Below are 18,981 nucleotides of genomic sequence, written 5' to 3'. Positions count from 1 at the left end.
CTCTCAGTCATCCTTGATTCATGGTTAGTAACACAACAGTTTGCTTTTTGCTATTGTTGACTACATCCTGCAAATTAAGATAAAAAAGGCTTTAACTTAAAAAACAAGCAAACATATCTAAGTGTCTCATGTCCCATTCAGAGATTCCTTTTTTGAAGAGACCGCAGGTCCAGCTCAATAAGCCATACAAAAAATTTTGTGTCATTACAAGTCTAACCCTCACCAACATAATGCAGTGTCACCAATAAGACTGCCTTCTCTCTTCTTAAGGCTTGTCTAAATTCCCCTCAATTATTTGCACTCAAATGCACTCATTATTCTCCAACATCCAACTGGCTCAGAGGATGAAAGTAAAGAAAAGGAACACAGGCTTCAAAGTGGATTAAAAAAGAAATTAAAAAACAAACAAACAAACAAAAATCAAACAAAAAATTCAAAAGGTGTTTCAGTCCCTAAAAAGCTGCTAACTGAAAGCACAATTCCACAGAACCTGAGCGAGGTAACACCTGTAAATCTAACTCGAGGTGTTGGAGGTGACATTCGCTCAGTCCCACACACAATGTCAATTATCTCTATGGTAGAAACGCTGCCTCTCTGGAAAGACGAGCAAGGCTGTCACTGACTAAAGAGAAAACGGGGCTGGAGAACAAACAGGCTTTCAGCTGTACCTTTCTAAACGTTATTCACAGGTCTCTGAACTGCTGTGTGCTGTGCACAGGTATGGGCGCGCGTGCGTATGTGCATTGCTGGGGACGAAATGCAGGATTTCCCACAGGCAAGGCTAGGGCTGCCACTGAGTTACATCACGGGTTTGGAAGAAGTACTTATGAGCTTGTGCTCGGTTCCATTTCACAGAAAAGAACAGCACTGGAGGAAGTGGTGTTGGTCTAATGGCACTTCACTGTAAACCTGGCTCTTCTGCCCGGGCACCACTGTCCACAGGAAACCGTGCAAGTTCATCTTCCCAGAAGCCCTACAGTGAAGCTCTTCTGTTGCACCACTCCCTGAGCATTCAAATGGAAACAAAGCCTGACACAGTAACAATTAGGAGTGGAAAAATGGAGGCACTTAAGGAGCTATTAAGTGTAAGAGAAACAATGACATTATAAACCAATCACAAATACATGGGATATGTAAATGATTGCCTTTGCCTTTAAAATGTAAACTGCCAGACTGTAAACATGGGAGAGAGATGTCAATGTTACCATCTGCAAAGGAACTACAGCTTGAACTAGCAAAGCAATAAGCTCTGTTGCTGGACACGATTGCACAATCTCAATTACCCAGAAGATTCTACCAAACAGGAAATTCTCGATGTGACTCTAAGTAACACAGGACTCATACTTAAAGATTAACACATCCAGAAGCCTGGAATTTGTTACAAGACAAAACAAACACCATTTCACAGACTCCCTGGGAAAACATGAATGCATAGTACTTACTTTCAGATCAGGAGCCCTAAAATGATACCAAGTCTAAAAGATACTATATGAATCCTTGAAAGTTCCTAAAACATTTTTGGAGTGGAAATTTTATGGTATGGATTGAATTTAAAACCAGTTCCCAGGGCCCTGCACGGGTAGCAAAAGCCTTTATTCTCAACTCTGGCAGACAAGATCTGTGAGTTTCAGGCCAGGCTCTGGTCTGGAGAGTGGTCCAGTGTGGGAGATACATAGCGAGACCCTGCCTCAAACGACAACAACCACAACAAAACACCATGTTGTTAACGAAAGCGGCAAGGTATCCTCTCCAGGAAACTCACCCGGAACCTCTGACCTTGGCGCTTAAAAGCTGACAAAACTCCCTGCAAATCTACAGGACTTAAAAAAAGAGACACACTCCCAAGAATTTTTTTCAATTAAAAACTATTTACACCTCTGACCACTAGTTTTACCTTTTTGATCTCGAGGGGCGCCCAACAGACCAGAATCCCTCTGGCTCCGCGGGGAGAAACTGTTCTGTCAAACAATACTGAAATGAGCAGCGGTATGTGCCCAAGCGACAAGCTGGGGCGTCCTTGCAGGAGCTGCCCCCCTCCCTCCCCAGAAAGGAAATACGCTTTCAAACGAATCGGAAACACACCACGCAAGCTGGCACCGGGCACCCCGAGAGAAAGTCGGTATTTTAAGCTCTTCGGGGCGCTGCTAATTCAAGTGCGAATTCCAAAAGAGTGTTTCTGAAACCAGGATTTTTTTTTTTTTTTAACGATGGAGGCTTGCAAAAATGGAAGGGGTTAAAACAAACAAACAAACAAACAAAAAAAAAAAAAAAAAAAAAGAAAAGAAAAGAAAGAAAAAAAAAGGAAAGAAAATTCCGGGAAGGGAGCGCTTTTTCTTGCAAGCTTCCTTCAGGTGACCGCAGCCCCCGGGTCAGGCTCTGCCCTCCTGCTCCTCGCAGGAGCTCCGCCCAGCTCGCCTGCTCCCCAGGGCAGGGCTCCTGCGACCTGAGTGGCGGCACCGGGGCCAGGGTCCACCGGCTGCACGGCTGCAGGCGGACCCCCAGGAGAGACGATCTTCCAAGCAGGGAGGGCGCGCAGGGTGGAGCACCGTCGCACCGAGGCCGCGGCTGACCCGCTCCTGCACTCGCTTCACCACCCACCCGCGTGTGCAGAGAGTGAGGGGTGCAGGACTCGCACTGCTCCAACTGCGCCCCCCCGCCGCCACGCACCCCCACACGCACCCGGAGGAGAATTCCTGCCGCTGGGCGCATCGCTGAGCTGTGGGGACAGGCCCGGTCCTCGAGCCTGCAAGGGCCAACCCTGCTTGCTCCACCGCGTCCCCCAACCCGAGGCCCCGGCGACAACTCACCACACCGAGCCGTAGGCGCCCGAGCCCACCGGGGACAGGTTCTGGTAGCGCTCGGGCACCTCCCAGATGGTCTTGTTCAGCTCCTGCCGGTAGAACGTGGGCCTCTCCTGAGACATCTTCCAGCGGCGGCCGCGGGGCGAGGAGGTGGCCGAGCTGGGGAGGGGGCCCCCGCCTGCAGCCGCCCGCTGTCCGCGGCGCCCGCCGCCCGCGCAGGTGTGGAGGCTGCGAGCCCAGGCGCGCGGCCCCCGTCGGCCGCGGCGGCTCCCACGACCGCGCGGCTCGAGGCTGCTCCCGCCGCCGCGCCCCTGCAGCCGCTTTCCCCGGGCCGACGCCGCACCACTCCCGCTCGCGCTCCAGCGCCCGCTCGGGCTCCTGTGGCCGCGGTCCCGCAGGCAGCGGCCGGGAGCCTCCCGCGGAACTCTCGCGAGAACAGCTCCCGGAGGCAATGCTCCGCGAGCCGAGATCTTACCCAATATGGAACCTGCCCGTGGGGCGGGGGCCCGGGCGGAGGCGGGGGGGGGGTGGATCGCGGCAGTTCTCGCGAGAAGACAGGCACAGCTTGCGGGGCCGAGGCCGGAACTCTCGGGCGCTGGTCTCCCGGGCGCGGGGGAGGAGGAGGCTGCAGCGCACGCCGCGCGCGCCTCTTTGTGGTCGGACGGGCGAATGCCTGGCGCCATGGCGGAAAGCCGCTGCGACAGCGTCCGGGAAGAAAGCCAAAAGATCTTTGAACTCCGAGCCACCTGCTCACTGGAGCCGGCAATTTCCAAGAAACACTTGCAAGAACAGACAGGCCCTGTCCAGAAAGCTGTTGCATTTCCCCATCCGCTCAAGGACACAGGGCTCACTCGCCGGGCTGCGGAGGAAACCGGCCCCGTGAGGCAAACATGAACCCTGCCTCCAAGCCGAGGCTTTCCCTCCCGGCGGCCCCAGCAGCTATTCAATTTTCTCAAGCAGAAGACCACCCTGGGAGTATCAGAAGGAGTTTCCAGGGACCCACAGGCAGTCCGATGGACAAGGTCGGAAGTAGATTTCAGGAATGTGCACTTCCAGGCTGGGGACCTGCTTGGTATTTGCAGGGCCCTGGGTTCGGTAGCCAGTACTGGAAGGGAAAGGGCACTATGTAATAATACACATAAGGGCACACACATACATACAAAATGCAGGTAGGTCACTCCTTTTCAGGGAAGTCTTCTCATATATTATCATATTATAGTGGATATATTTATTTGTACAGCCTGTAATTCCAGCACTTGGAAAGACCAGGAGTTCAAGACCAGCCTCTGCTATGTAGTTAGTAGTTAGGAAGCCAGCTTGGTCTGTTATGAGAGCGCATCCAGGACACCCCAAAACCCATTATTCGGGTTTGAGACTGACTCCGACCCTTGAGAGCTATCCAGAATTTAGAAATTTAGAGGAAATTTTGGAGCATTGAAAGAGTTAAAATACAGAAAATTTTACAGATTTCATTTATGCCTCTGGGAGTATGGGGAAACAAGGTGACATTCTGGCAGCCTCGTATTTAGGCAAGTCCGTTGACCTTTATTAGGCCCTGGTTCTAGCTTCTAAGAGAAAAGTCCACCTAGAGGAAGAAAGATAGTAAATGTGAATGGGGGAAAGTTCAGCCCATACCTACCTGCATCAGCCCGTACCTACGATTGTCAAAACTGAGCAGGGGAAAAGGGACCTCTTATTCTCGTGACTATTTCTACAAGATCGAGAGGGTTCCCGCAGCCCCGGTATGTGGAAGGCAGCCAGGCATCCCTTCTCGCCCCGGATGCCATCCCCACCTTCCTGGCCTGTCACCCGCACAGCCGGAACGCCGGCGGGTTCTGCAGCAACGGCAGCTCCGGAACTGCCGGCCTCCGCGTCCGCAGCGCCGCCGCCAGCCAGGCTGGAGCCAAGTCTGACCCCAGCGTCTGACCCCAGGTGAGCCTTGGTCGGGAGCGCACTGGCTGCCGCCCCAGTGCCAAGAGCCGGCTCGTAGGGTGTGGTTGCTTGGGTCACCTGCAGGGCCAGGAAGCTCCCAGGCACTCTTTTTAATTATTTGCGAAACGAGCTGGTGAATGAAGGAATGAATGGCGGTGGTCCCCGGAACTTCTCTCTCCTACAAGAAAGGCAGCAATGACAAGAGACAAGGTGGGATTTGCAGACTGGATCCTTTCAAAAGTGGCTCCCCCGTGCTGCCTGTGCTGGGGAGACAAATCTGTGGGCCTCGCCGCACTTACACCCCACTTGTGTCCTCATCAGACCTCAGCACAGGGCTCCTTTTGCTTTCAAACCTCACTGTTTTGTTCACTTTGTTCTCTCTGGCTGAACCCAGCGCTCCACCCCCTCTCCTCCACGTGTGTTTTACGGTCAAATCCCTATTTATGGATTATGCTGGGTCCTCCCATGGAGTCTTCTCTGGTCAGGCCAGTAATGAGCATCTCGTCAACACAACCCCTTGGCAGCACACTGTATGGCCTTAAGGGAAGGTGTCCGTGTTTATGTGACCCGTGGTCACCTTCAAGGATCGCCTGCGACCAGAAGACAGTTCTCTTTGCTGACACTTAGCGGTACCCCCATACTTTCCCCATCAAAACCGAGGCACAAGCAGTGAGCAGTTTGGGTTGGGAATTTCAAGTGCTTTTTTTTTTTTTTTTTTAAATTTTGGAAGTGAATTTGCCTTATGAGTGTAGGAAACATGAACCATGACGACATCAGATAATAGATACTCTTGCCCCTTAACTAATTTTCATGGTTTCATGTTCATTGGGTCAAAAATTTATAAATCAGGGTATTTTTTTTTTGCATTTAAAATATTCCAAATAGATATTTAAATGAATCAGTGAGTGGATGGATGGATGAAAAGATGATGGATGGCTAGATGGCTAGATAGCAGTGGAAGAGGTTGGTTAAGGTGCTTGTGTTTTAACAGTGTTGTAAGTTGGGCAGTGAAAGACTGATTAAATGTGATTAGAGGCTGGGGGTGCAGCTCAGGGTAGGGCAGCCTCCCATCCCCCCACAGGTGAGGCCCCCAGCTGGCTTCCCAGCACAGGAAGAAGAAAGAAAGAATTGAGGCCTGTATCATGGCATTCCCCCCTTAATCCAACCTTGGATACATGGGGCAGGAGGACGGGAAGTTCAAAGCCAGCTACATTGCATGAAATCCTGTCCCCAAAACAAAAATAAAACGCAACAAAAAAAATTACCTCAGCTGTTTCTCTGTCAGGGTCACCCAGTTCTGTTACTGCCTCTTTCTTTCTGTTTCTAGACAGGGTCTGCTGTGGTTATCCTGGAACTCACTCTGTAGACCAGGCTGGCCTGAAACTCACAGAGATCCCCTGCCTCTGTCTCTAGAGCACTGGGATCAAAGGTGTGTGCCACCACACCAAGCTCACCCAGCTTCTAAACACCCTTTTGTGCTGCCCCAGAGCTTCAGATTCAGGAAATGGTTTTTATTTGGTTTGTGGTTTTGTTTGTTTATTTTGAAGTAAAATCTCATACAGCCCAGTCTGACCACAAGCTTGCTATGTAACAGAGGCTAGTCTTGAACCCCTGGTCCTCCTGTCCCTGTGTCCCAAGTGCAGAGATTAAAGGCCTGCTGCCACACCCAGCTCCCTCTAGGAATTGTTTTGGGTGTTTTAAAAGTTTGTTTATTTCCTGTGTGCTCACAGATGAAGGCCACACTGGGGTGTGCAGGTCAGAGGACAACGTGTGGGATCAGTTATCTCCTTTTATCACGTGGGTCCCAGGGATCAAACTCAGCAGGTCAGGCTTGGTGGCAGGTGGCTTAACCTGCAGGGCCGTTTCACCAATCCTCCTCCAGGAACACTTTTAAACCCCCACCCCAGGTTAATACTGACATGATTCAGAATTATTTCCCTTATATCATCTCTAGCTGTGTCCAATATTGTCTGAAATCGCTGTTCTCCCCCAACACTTGAACTGGGTCTCACCTCAGTTTCTCACGGAATTCTTTTCCACTCTCCAGGCTGGGATCCTCAGTGTCCCTCTAGGTCATATAGTTGTAAGACGTGAATCTGTTTCACAAATGGGGAGACAGGTCCTGAACTTGAGCCGTCATTGAATCATTGTGGTGTACTGAGGAGCTCCTTACTCCTGTCAGAGAAGACCATTCCGATGGTCACCAGGAGGATACGGGCATCTCCCCATGCAGAGCCTGGCATGGGTGTTCCTTCCCCCTTCCAATCTCTGAACTCTTCTATTTTGGCTAAATCCAGCTGGGTCTGCAGTGCTGGGATTACAGTCCAGGCCACCAGACTTGGCCTCTTTTGGCCATTTGGAAAATGAGAATAACATGTCCTTTGAACAACAAGTCCGAGAATGGTCTTGAGGGTAAAATTGTATAACACAGAGAAATGGTCCTGTAAAACTGCTATGCAAATGTAGCATCATTATATGTGACTAATGTTTAAAATAGACTGAAGGGCGGGCACAGTGTCATACGCCTGCGGTTTCCAGGGCTCAAAGGGCTTCTTCGCCAAGGAGACAGCTGCAAACTCACCACTCAAAAATAGACTGAGCAACATAGAAAGTGTCCATCCTGGGCTGGAGAGATGGCTCAGAGGTTAAGAGCACTGGCTGTTCCTCCAAAGGTCCTGAGTTCAGTTCCCAGCAACTACACAGTGACTATTAACCATCTATAATGAAATCTGTTGCCCTCTTCTGGTGTGTAGGCACACATGCAAGCAGAATACTGTATAAGTAATACATTAATACATCTTTTTAAAAAAGAAAAAAAAAGGAAAGTGTCTATATTAAGAAAAATACAAACCTGGCATGGTGGCCCACACCTTTAATCCCAGCACTCAGGAGGCATAGGCCAGCCTGGTCTACAAAGAGCGTTGCAGAGAGCCAGGACTGTTATACGGAAAAACCATGTCTCTGGGGAAGGGGGGAGAGGAACAAACAAAACATGTATAGTAGACCATGCATGCATGCACGTCCACTACTCTGGATGTGGAGGCTGGTGGATCCTTGGGTACATGAGTTTGAGGCCAACCTGGACTACAAGAGACCCTCCTGAAAACAGGCAAGGGTGCTGGAGAGATGGCTCAGCTGATAAAGGTGTGTACTGCTCCTGCAAAGGACCTGAGAGAGTTTGCTTCCCAGTGACCTTATTCGGTAGCTCCGACTCCCATTTCCAGCCTTGGAGAGCACCTGTACTCACAACACGCCCACATAAAGACATACACCCACACCCACACACACACACACACCCACACACACACACACTAAAAATGTCTTTTTTTTTTTTTTAATCAAGAAAAGCACTTATGACAAATTTCTAAAAATTTGTTTACCTTGTTTACCTTTTGAGACAGGGTCTCTATGTAGTCCTGGCTGATTGGCCTGGAACTTGCTACGTAGACCAGGCTGGCCTCAAATGCACAGAAATCTGCCTACCAGGTGCTGGGGTTAATAAGCATATGCTATTACCCCCAGCCCTAAACATTTTTTGTAACATTGATTTATTTGGTGTTGAAGTGCCATGTGTTGCTGCGTATTGGGTGTAAAGTCAGAGGACAACCTGCAGGAGTCCTCTGTGTGAGACAGTGTGTCATCAGGCTTGCCACAGGCACCCTTCACCACCGAGCCATCCTGCCAGCCCTCATGCATGTTTGTTTGCTTTCTTTGTTTTGGTTTGGTTTGGTTTTGGTTGAGACATGGTTTCTCTGTGTAGACCAGGCTGGCCACCAACTCAGAGATCCTCCTGCCTCTGCCCTGAGTGCTGGCTTACAGGCATGCCCACTGCTGCCCAGCAATATCTGTTTTTGTCTACTGTTTTTCCAGCTTATCCAGGAACAATGCAAACAGAGAGGAGCATCCAGAGTCTGGGCAGCAGGTACAGGCAAATCCCCTTTGCGTATGATGTCAAGCGAAACGTGTACAATGAGGAGAATTTCCAGCAGGAACACAAGAGGAAGGCCCCTTCTACCGGAAACTTGGACATCAGCATCACCACTTTCAAGCACCATGTCCAGTGTCGGTGCGTGTACCCAGCCTCGCAGTGGCCACCTAGCCAGGCAGGAGAGAGAGCTAACGACTCCTGCTGCCCACCTATATCCTTCTGCCTTCCTTCTCTGAATTCCTCCTGTCCAGACCCTGCCATTTATTGTGTGACTTGTTGTTGTTGGCTGTGTGTAGGTCTCTCTGTGTATGTCTCTTGTGTCTCTGTCTGTGTTTGTATCTCTGTGTCTATATGTCTGTGTGTGTGTCTGTGCTTGTCTTACAGCGTCCTCTGACAACAAATTTCCTGGGCATGGTCCGTTGCCTTTCCTTCTGGCATGTCACTATAACAAGAGACTCAGGGCTGAGGGACTTCTCAGTGACCAAGCTCATTAGGCTCATGGTTACAATAGCCAGTGTGTACAAATAGTGTGGGTGCTGGTGTCATGGTGAGGATGCCCTGCCGTGTCGTAAATGACTGAGAAGTGCCTAGCTCTCTAAAACCCTCTCTCACCAAGTCTTGGTGGCACACGCCTTTAATCCCAGCACTGTGGAGGCAGAAGCAGAGGCAGGTGGATCTCTGTGAGTTCAAGGCCAGCCTGGTCTACAGTGACTTCCAGGACAGCCAGGGCTCCACTGGGACAGAGAGACCCTGTCTCAGTAAATAAATAAATAATAACCCTGTATAAATAAATAGATAAATAAATCAATAAGTGCCTGCCCTCCTGGTGCTAACTCAGCCCCACAAGAGCTAGGTCCAGGCCTGTGGGAGGGGCTCTCACGCCAAGGGCTCGATAGTTACTAATAGTCATAAAGACCTCAAGTGTCCCCATAGTATTTGGGGATGATGCTTAAAACACACGTTGTTCAGCAGCCGAAATGGCTCAGTGGGTAAAAGAGCTTGCTGTAAAGCCTGAGGACCCGAGTTCCATCCCTGGGACCCGCATGGTGGGGAGGAGAACTGACCCTAAGAAGCAATCATCCTTTCCTCTCCACGCCAGATAGCTGTCATGAAACACCAGCTGCTGTTGGTTAGAAGTTCTGGTGGACGAAGCAGTGGCAGCAGAGATCCTTTTGCTGTCCACATCTCGGCCACCAACAGAGATGACGACATACCAGCCCTAACTCCCACCCTGACTAGCAAGGCGCTCTGTGCACGAACCTCCTGAAAGCGACAGAGTGAAGGGACCTCTTTTCAGAATTATATCTTTATCCTTTTTTGTTTCTTTGTTTGTTTGTTTGCGATGGGGTCTCATATAGCCAATCCTGGCCTCGTGCTAACTATGTTCATGCTCAGTCTAGCCTTAAAGTCCTAATCCTCCAGCCTCCACCTCCCAAGTACTAAGTGTCCAGGTGTACATTGCCACTCCCAGCTCGGTACTGGGGATTGAACCCACAGTTTGACATATGCTAGGCAGGCACTCTTGTCACTTAGCTGTGTCCCTGTGCTGGGTTTTGTTGTTGTTGTTGTTGTTTTTATTGTAGTAAAGTATGTATGTTATCAAGCTGGCTGTTTTGACCATTTCTAAGTGTGGGTTTTCATGGCGTAATTGCTATTATGCAACTACTACCACAGTTGGTTTGCAAAACTTTTTTATCACCTCAAACAGAAACCCTAGTCATTAAGCAATGGCCCCCACCTCTCACCCTACCCCTGCTTCTGTCTCTGTGAGTCTGCCTCTTCTGGACTGAGCTATGAATCTGGCCTGATTCAAGCAGGACCATGCAACGTTTGTCTTTCTGTGTCTGGCTTGTTTCATTTAACGCCATACTTTCAAAGCTCATCCTCCTTGTAACAAGTGTCAGCACACTTCCTTTTTTCTATGGCTGAGTAATAATCAAAAGTGTTTATGTAAACTTTGTCTATTCATCCATTTGTTAACGAACACTCGGGTTGTTTCCATCTTTTGGCCTCCGAGAATAATGTTGCTGTGAACACTGGCACAGATCTGTTTCAATCCCTGTTTTTAGTTCTCCCAGGACCCTGCCTAAGGGTAGAATTCCCAGGATGTGTGTCAGTTCTATGGGCAGCTGTGAGTGTGGAGGTGTCTGTGTGGGTGTTCACTTTCATGTGCACAGACATGTAGAGGCCGGAGGCCGATGTCAGGCTTCTTCCTCTGTCACGCCCCACCTTATGTTTTGAGGCAGGGTCTCTCGCTGAATCTGAATCTGATGCTCTTGAATGAGCCAGGCAGAGTGAAGCTGCAAAACCCTTGGGTCTCCACCTCCCCAGCTGCAGACTCGAAGCTGCATTGCTTGGCTCTGGCTCCCCGCACGCTGAGGATCTGACTGCTGTCCTCATGTTTTGTGCAGCAGGTGCTCTGCCAGGTGAGCTGGCTCCCTGCCCTCAGTGTTTCTTCTTGTTTTTTTCTTTGAGATAGAGTCTTCCTATTAGTCCCCGCAAGCCTTAAACTCACCATCCTCCTGCCGCAGCCTCCTAAATACAGTCATTACAGGCACACTTTACATCACTAAGTTGTTTGGGTTTTTGTTTGTTTGCTTTTGTTTTTGTTTTTGCAAGTCAGGGTTTTTCTGTGTGGCTCTGGCTGCCCAGGAACTCACAATGTAGATCAGTCGGGCCTCCAACTCACAGAGATCCACCTGCCTCTGCTTCTCAAGTGCTTAAAGGCATGTGCCATCACTACCTAGGTATTTTTCATCTTTTGAATCATCGCCATCTTAGCAGGTCTGAAGGAGTATCTTATTGTGTTGTTTTGTTTTTGTCCTGTATTTTCTTGTGACTAAAGATACGAGCAAGTTTTCCTTGTTTTTATTAACTACTCTTATATCTTTAGGAAAAGATGTCTTCATTTCTTTTACTCTTTCCAACATCAGGTCATTTTTCTCTACTGTTGAGTTGTGATTTCTTTGATTATTCAGGATGTTCATTTCCTATCTGAAACATGCTTTATAAATATTTTAGCTTTCATTCTCCTCTATTTATTTTTATTGTTTTTAACTTTGTGTAGGTGTGTCTGTATGTGTGAGTGCAGGTGCCTGTGGAGTTCAGAAGTATCAGATCCCCAGAGCTACAATTACAGACGACTGTGAGCTCTCATGTGGGTGCTGGGAACCAAACTCTGAACCTCAGGAAGAGCAGCCAGTGCTCTTAACTGGTGAGCCATGTCCCAGATCCTGCTGAGTCTTTACTTTGATAAAAATTCAGTTTGTGCTTCAGTCTGAGAATTTTATAGTTTAGCTCTTTATTTTCTTATTTTCTCTCTCTGTCTGCTTGAGGTTGAACCTGGGGCCTCATACTCACAAGGTAAGTGATGTTGCACTGAGCTACATCTAACTCTCTCTCTCTCTTTTTTTTTTTATTTTGAAACAGGGTCTTGGTAAGTTGCCCAGGCTGGTCTTGAACTCACTCTGTAGAATAGGCTAGCTTTGAACTTGTGATCTTCCTGCCTCAGATCCCAAGTGGCTTGGATTAACAGGCCTGAGCCACTGGGCCTATTAGTTTTCACTCTTAAATTTAAGTCTTTGATCTATTTTTAATTTAAATGTAGTACCTTGTGTTAAGGCTCAACTGTGTTCTTTAATATATGAATACACCACTTTAGCCACATGGTCTGTTAAAGAGAATTGATACCTCCCTATTAAAGGTTTCAGCAAGAATAGTATTTATTTATTTCTTTATTTATTTCGGTTTTTCAAGACAGGCTCTCTCTGTGTAGCTCTGGCTGTCCTGGAAATCACTCTGTAGACCAGGCTGGCTTCGAATTCAGAGATCCTTCTGCCTCTGCCTCCTGAGTTATGAGACATAAGTCATGTGCTGTCATGCTTAGCTTTATTTTTAATTGTATGGGTACGTGCGTGAGAGTCTGGGTGCCTACAGAGGCCAGAGGTATGAGATTCACTGGAGCCGTAATCACAGGTGGTTGCGAGCTACTGCTGCAGATGCCGGGAGCTAAACTCAGGTTCTCTGTAAGAGCAGCACAAACTCTTTACTGCTTAAGTCATCTCCCTGCCCAATAATTTCAAACTATATAAACAGATAAAATTATAAGTAGAAACAGTTATATTACCATCTAATGAGCCAGGTGGTAATGGTGCATGCTTTTAATCCCATCACTGGAGAGGCAGAGGCAGTTGGATCTCTGAGTTAGAGGCCAGCCTGGTCTACAAAAGGAGTTCCAGCACAGCCAGGGTTACACAGAGAAATCCTGTCTCAACCCACCACCCCAACACACGTGTGCGCGCACACACACACACACACACACACGCACACAGGTCTAGTTTCAAGAAAGTAATGAATGTAAATAATATTTATCTATAGCAGTAGTACCATTCTGGTTACAGTGTCCAGTTCTGGCTTCTACTTCAGTTTATAATTAATGTTCCTAATTGAAGGAGCCAGTCATGGTGGCACATGCCTGTAACACCATGGAGGCTGAAGCAGAAGGACTGCCCTGAGTCTGGGGTCTCACTAAACCACATACAATGCCAGGAAGGTACAGAGCTAGATATTGTAAAGCAAACAAACAAAAAAGCGCACCTGATGGACATCTGAGACTTTGGCCCGAAGTCAGTGTGAAAAGGTACCCTAACTCCTTGCCCCTGAATTCATTCACCTCACATTCTGCCTTAGACCTCCAGGGTCCATTAACCCCAGATTAGGAATCCTGTGTAACGTACCTCATGATGGTAACTCTTATCATTTCAGTTGTCCTCCCCCATATCCGGCCTTATCTGCCCTCCCACCCCCACACTCTGCCACCATCTGGCCTGCAGCTGCTGATAGCCAGGTCCTGACACCACCGCTTCAGAAGTTCACTCCCTTCATTAGACCCTTCCCTGCAGTCGGGTGACTTCGTCTGCCTCGGGTAGCAAAAGGGGCTTTCTCACCAGAGCAGGTGCAAGGCCATGGGTTCCATCTCCAGAATCACATTAAGACAACATGATTGTCTCTTCATAAGTTTAGCCTTGTAAACAATTCTTACTGGGATTATATCAACCTCTGGCCTCTGCCTGCTCCATCGCTCCATGTAGACACTTAAATCAGACAGATTCTGATTCCTGTGGATGTTGTTTTATTGACTTTTTTGTATCTAAGGTCTGAGGGTGGTAGCATAGGCCTGAGGAGGCAATGCCGGTGGATCTCTGTGAGTTCAAGGCCAACCTTTATTTATGTATCGGTGTCTGTGTGCCTGTATGCCATGCTTGTGGAGGTGCCCGTGAGGGAGAAGATCCCTGGAGCCGGAGCCACCTGAGAAGGGAACTGGGAACTTGACTCTGGTCCTCTGCGAGAGCGCTACGTGCTCGTCGCCCCTGCACTGTCTTTCCAGCCCCTCCAGTGGGGTTTATAGATGATCTGACTCTAAGCTTCTCTCCTCTTCTCTTCATATTCCCACTGCTAAAGCACAGGCCAGCCTTTTCTGAATCGGAAGTCTAGGCCAGCAGGGTGGTGACCATGTCTTTCTGGTTCTAGGATGCTTGCTCTAGAAGCCGATCTCTGCTCTTTTCCAGCCGTGTGACTGTAGATGCCTTACCTATCCCTCCTGCGCCTGTCTCTCCCCTGAGCAATGGGAGTAACGATGGAACCTGCCTCAGATCTAATTAGGAGGATTTAAAGGATTTTTTTTAATGTCTAGGAAATAGTAAACACTAGATTAGTTTCTGGTTTTGAGGAACATTTTTGGGGAATAAAATAATCTTTTAACTCCATCTCTTCCTTTCTGCAGAAAAGCATCTTATCTCTCTCCTGGTTTTCCTCCCCTTGATTAGCAACTACCTATATCCTCTTTTATGTCACGTGCCCCTGAGCTTTATTACCAACTCCTATGTCCCTCACCCCTTAGTGTGTTTGAGACATGGTCTCGTGTAGCTCAGCCTATCCTTAGATATAATATGTAGCCAAAGATGACCTTGAACAACCAACCTTCTGATTCTCTCTCTCCCAAGTGCTGGGGATGTAGATGCATGACAACATGCTTCATACATTTCTGAGTGGGTGTGTGCGTGTGTGTAAAGTCAGAGAACAACTTGGTGCAGGCCCTTACCTTCCGCTTGATTAGAGATCTTGTCTTGTTGTTTTCCACTGCATATGCCAGGCGTGCTGGCTGGTCAGCCTCTGAGGAGCCTGCCTCCACTGCCCATGTCCCTGAGGTCATGAAGATTGCCGGCTCTTACACTGTGGACCTGGCTTTTACAGTGGTCCTGGGAATTCAGACTCACATCCTCATACTGAGCCATGCCCGTAGCCCACATTTCTCGCTTAAGATACCTTCATTAAATCAGAATTTCTCTCCAAATGCCTTCCCATTTCTCCCATCAGCTCCAGTTTCCTATTGCTCTGACTCCCTTCTTGTGCAGCTCAGACCCCATCATTCCATGTCCACTTTGATTTTCCCCGATGCCAAAGACCATCGATGACCCTACACAGGGTTAGTGGTCCCGAGGCAAATAATTGAGGAGGGGACACAGCATCAGGTGAGGAGACAGATTGTCCCAGTGCCATGCTCTGGGCTTGAGGCAGGAATATCAAGACTTGTTCTGTAATTATGATTGTATGCCTACCTCAAAGCCAGCAACTCTCATGAAAATAGCAGCTCAGCATTCCTTCCACACCAGTGGCCTCCATACTTGACCTCTGAGCAGAAGGGAACATCTGTCAGCAGGAGGCCAGAACACTGAGCTAGGTATCAGAAGACTTGGCTTCCTGCCTCAGCTCCAGTCGTGTGTGTGTGTGTGTGTGTGTGTGTGTGACCTTGGAGAAATCACTCGTACTTACATGGCCTTGTGTATCTTAGAGATGCTTATGGTCAGACAGAATACATGGGATCAGGGCTGAACAGGTGCCTCAGTGGTTATGAGCACTAGCTGCTTTTGCTGAGGACCCAGGTTCAATTCCCAGCACCCACATGGTGGTTCATAACCATTCCTAACTCCAGTTCCAGGGTATCCGAAGCTATCTTCTGAAATCCTTGGTCACTGCCTGCACATGGTACACATACATACACACATACAGGCAAAAAAAACCTCACACACATAAAAATAGATCTAAAAAAAGTTTAAATACATGAAGTGACTGTTTCTGAGCACATACTTTAGAGGTGCACATGCTAGAGTTATAGTTGTTGTTATAATTAAATGTGCCATCTAACCCAACAATCTGTGAAAACAATCTTCCGTCTGCTGCCAGTCCATGCCAAACTGCGATTGGCAAAAGGCAATTTAAAGTGAAGCTGGTTTCACTCAGCAGTAGATTGTAGTCTCCCCCTGGATCAGTGGTTCTCAATCCATAGCTGCTTTGGGGTTGAATGACCTCTTCCCGGGGCCCACCTAAGACCACGGGAAACATACTTACCCTGTGAGGAACCGTATTAAAGGGTCGCGGCACTGGCCTGGATGACCTCAGGGTTACTTCCTCTCAGCAATACTGACATAGGGTGTTGTTCTGCTGTCCAGGCTGCTTCATGGCTCAAGTGAGCCTCCTGCTTCAGCATCAGTAGCCGGGCCCACAGGCCTGTGTCACTTTGCTCAGCTTTTCACACTAACATTTTTTAGTATAAGTTTGTTTCTGTTTTGGTGGTGGTGGTGCTGGGTTTTGTTGGTTTGTTGGTTGCTTGCTTGGTGTTTTGATGTTTTGACACAGGCTCTCACTCTGTGGCCCTTTGTAGACCAGTCTGGCCTTGAACTCACAGAGTCCGCCGGCCTCTGCCCGCTGATTGGTGGAATGAAAATGTACAATCATACCTGGCAGCACTTACTTGCTGATTTTTTTTAGATAGTTTTGTTTGTTTGTTTGTTTTGTTTTTGGAGACAGGGTTTCTGTGTGTAGCCCTGGCTGTCCTGGAACTAGTTCTGCAGACCAGGCTGGCCTCGAACTCACAGAGATCACCTGCCTCTGCCTCCCCGGTGCTGGGATTACAGGCGTGCGCCACCACCGCCAGCCAGCTTTTAAGGTAGGTTATGTTGTCCAGGTTAGCAGCAAAGTCACTGTGTGTCCCGTGATCTTGAGCTCGCGCTCCTGCCCTCCCCCTCTTGAGTGCTGAGACTGTAGGTGCGCACACACAGCACCCGCAGTACGTACGCGGTGCTGGAGATTTACCAAGGCCTCCTGCGCGCCAGGCAAGCATGCCAGCTGAGCCACGCGCCAGCCCCTCACTCCCAAGCTTCCTTCTGGTGAGAGCTGTTCTGTCACCTGTAGACTGTTGAGCTGTATTCCTGGCCTCTGCCACTGGGTGCCAGTCGTGAGGACCAAAAGCACCTCCAAACACAGCCCAGGTGCCTCCTGGGAAACAGAACTGTGCCCAGTAAAGACCCACAGATAACACGGCCTTTAAAATCTGCAGTCTTTTCTCTGTACAGCTAACTCTTCAAGTGCAAAACTCCACTTCTGTAACTGTCTGGACAGCCCGGGGAAATGTGGCGTTTGGGTAGATAAGTGTGTGAGAATGGGGTGGGATGTTAGCTGCAGCATGACGGCTCCCAGGGCGAAGACACCTGCTACCAAACAGAGCGCTTGCCTAGCTTGCCGTTCGTGAACCCCTGAGAGGACTGACTCCTGAGAGTGGCCATCTGACCTCCTCCGTGTTTGCCCACATACACACAAGCATACACACTCACATACACAAGTAAATAAATACGCAAACTAAGGTGTTCACCCTCCAACAACAAAAACGTCTGTGTTTTTTTAATGTGTGTGGCTGTTTACAAAAACATTTGTTTTTTTAATGTGTATGGGTGTTTTCACTGCAAGTAGGTATGTGTACCATGTGTGTGCAGTGACAGCAGAGGCCAGAAGAATTGGATACCCTGGGGTTGGAGTCACAGATGGTTGTGAGCTACCATGTAGGTGCTGGGAACGGAACTCGGATCCTCTGGAAGAACAAGTGCCCTGAACGCCGGATCCAACTCCCTAGCCCCCAAAACACTGTTCTTATGAAGAGACAGGGAAACAACTAGTTCATTCTCTGCTAGAAGTTAGTAAGTGTGACTCTCTCGCAACAGCCAATAAAAACACAGAACTAACTGCACACTGGACATGTGAGTCTCGGTTCTTGCCAGACACACCTTGCAGGTTCTTGCTGGTGGTTTTGTTCCCTGGGGTATTTCTCAAGGTCTAGAGGTATCCGTGGTCCTCTAACCCGGGGGGAGGATAGACTACCAGCCTCTAGTGGGTAGAAGCCAGGGATGTTAAACACCCTGAAATGTATAGGATTATCAGTCCTATAGCAAGAACATTTTGGTCCAACTTGTTAAAAAGTCACTTGTGCTGTTAGGGGCCGAGGGTGACACCCGTGCCTTTAGTTGGCCAGGGGAATCTCTCTAGTGAACCTAATTGCGTCTCTGTTCTTTTTCCTCCCAGATGCTCATGGCACAAATTCCTACGATGCATGCTTACAGTCTTTCCCTTCCTGGAGTGGATGTGTTTGTATCGATTCAAGGACTGGCTTCTTGGAGACTTACTTGCTGGATTAAGTGTTGGTCTTATTCAGGTTCCCCAAGGTAAGGGCAGATCCCAAGCAGCTCACCCAAAGCTGATCTGGACCTCAGTCACCTGCAGGAGCAAGCACTTCTGCCAGATGAGCAGAAGGGGAACAGAGGAGAGGCGTTCTCGCTGTCACCAGTTCTTCACGTCCAGGTTTCTAAGCCTCCAGGTGGTTTCAGTGAGACCCGTGAACAGTTCCCATGGAACCTGCAAGCCCCACTCCTGGTCATATCTTTGACTTCCACGCCCCGCCAGTGGTTTCACTACTCATGATGACAGTGGAGCTCAGGAGGCATTAGTTTTCCTTAGGAAACACAGGAGCTCAGCTGGGGAACAGAGACAGCAGGTGACACAGCCACAGTTGTCATCCACTTCCCAGTTCAGATGCAAGACCACAAGGTCACACGGGTGGTTGCACACTGGGTTGTAGAAAGCTTCCCTCTGTCCAGGAGCAGTGGGGAACACCCGCAGCCTCGGTGCTTGAAAGGTGGGATCGGGAAGATGGGCCTTCTAGGCCAGGCTCCTCCTCTTGAGAGCTTATTTGAGAAACAAACAAAATACTGATTCCACATAGGAACCAAGAAGTCCTTCGTTTGCTTTTGAGACAGTGTCATAATGTAAGCTGGCCTCTATATCAGAGATCTACTTTTGAGACAGTGTCATAATGTAAGCTGGCCTCTATATCAGAGATCTACTTTTGAGACAGTGTCATAATGTAAGCTGGCCTCTATATCAGAGATCTACCTGTCTCTGCCTCCCAAGTGCTGGGATTAAAGGTGTGTGCTA

The 18,981-nt window shown here is 48.8% G+C and overlaps 2 protein-coding genes across 7 annotated transcripts in view; one reads left to right on the top strand and one right to left on the bottom strand.

Moving 5' to 3' along the window:
• Mapk14 (mitogen-activated protein kinase 14) overlaps positions 1 to 3,229 on the bottom strand; it is a 55,496-nt gene extending 52,267 nt beyond the window's left edge. The window contains exon 1 of one of the 4 annotated variants that reach the window (XM_021633438.2): positions 2,808 to 3,229. In XM_021633438.2, coding sequence (XP_021489113.1) covers positions 2,808 to 2,923 — 116 coding nt within the window. In that variant the 5' untranslated portion in view covers positions 2,924 to 3,229. The remainder of the gene's footprint in view (positions 1 to 2,807) is intronic. The other 3 variants (XM_021633436.2, XM_021633435.2, XM_021633437.2) reach the window with 3 other exon arrangements.
• A 140-nt stretch (positions 3,230 to 3,369) lies between these two features.
• Positions 3,370 to 18,981, top strand: part of Slc26a8 (solute carrier family 26 member 8) — a 64,467-nt gene continuing 48,855 nt past the window's right edge. For all 3 annotated transcript variants that reach the window (XR_009586687.1, XR_009586688.1, XM_021633496.2), the window contains exons 1-3: positions 3,370 to 4,733; positions 8,604 to 8,799; positions 18,073 to 18,212. Coding sequence is in view for 1 of the 3 variants with exons in the window: in XM_021633496.2 (XP_021489171.1) it covers positions 8,618 to 8,799; positions 18,073 to 18,212 (322 nt within the window). In the remaining 2 variants the exon portion in view is untranslated. The remainder of the gene's footprint in view (positions 4,734 to 8,603; positions 8,800 to 18,072; positions 18,213 to 18,981) is intronic.

This window comes from Meriones unguiculatus, chromosome 16, assembly GCF_030254825.1.
Source record: "Meriones unguiculatus strain TT.TT164.6M chromosome 16, Bangor_MerUng_6.1, whole genome shotgun sequence".
Classification (NCBI taxonomy): Eukaryota; Metazoa; Chordata; class Mammalia; order Rodentia; family Muridae; genus Meriones; species Meriones unguiculatus.
The sequence above is the reverse complement of the archived record's forward strand: the minus strand, read 5'-3'. Positions and strand labels throughout refer to the sequence as shown.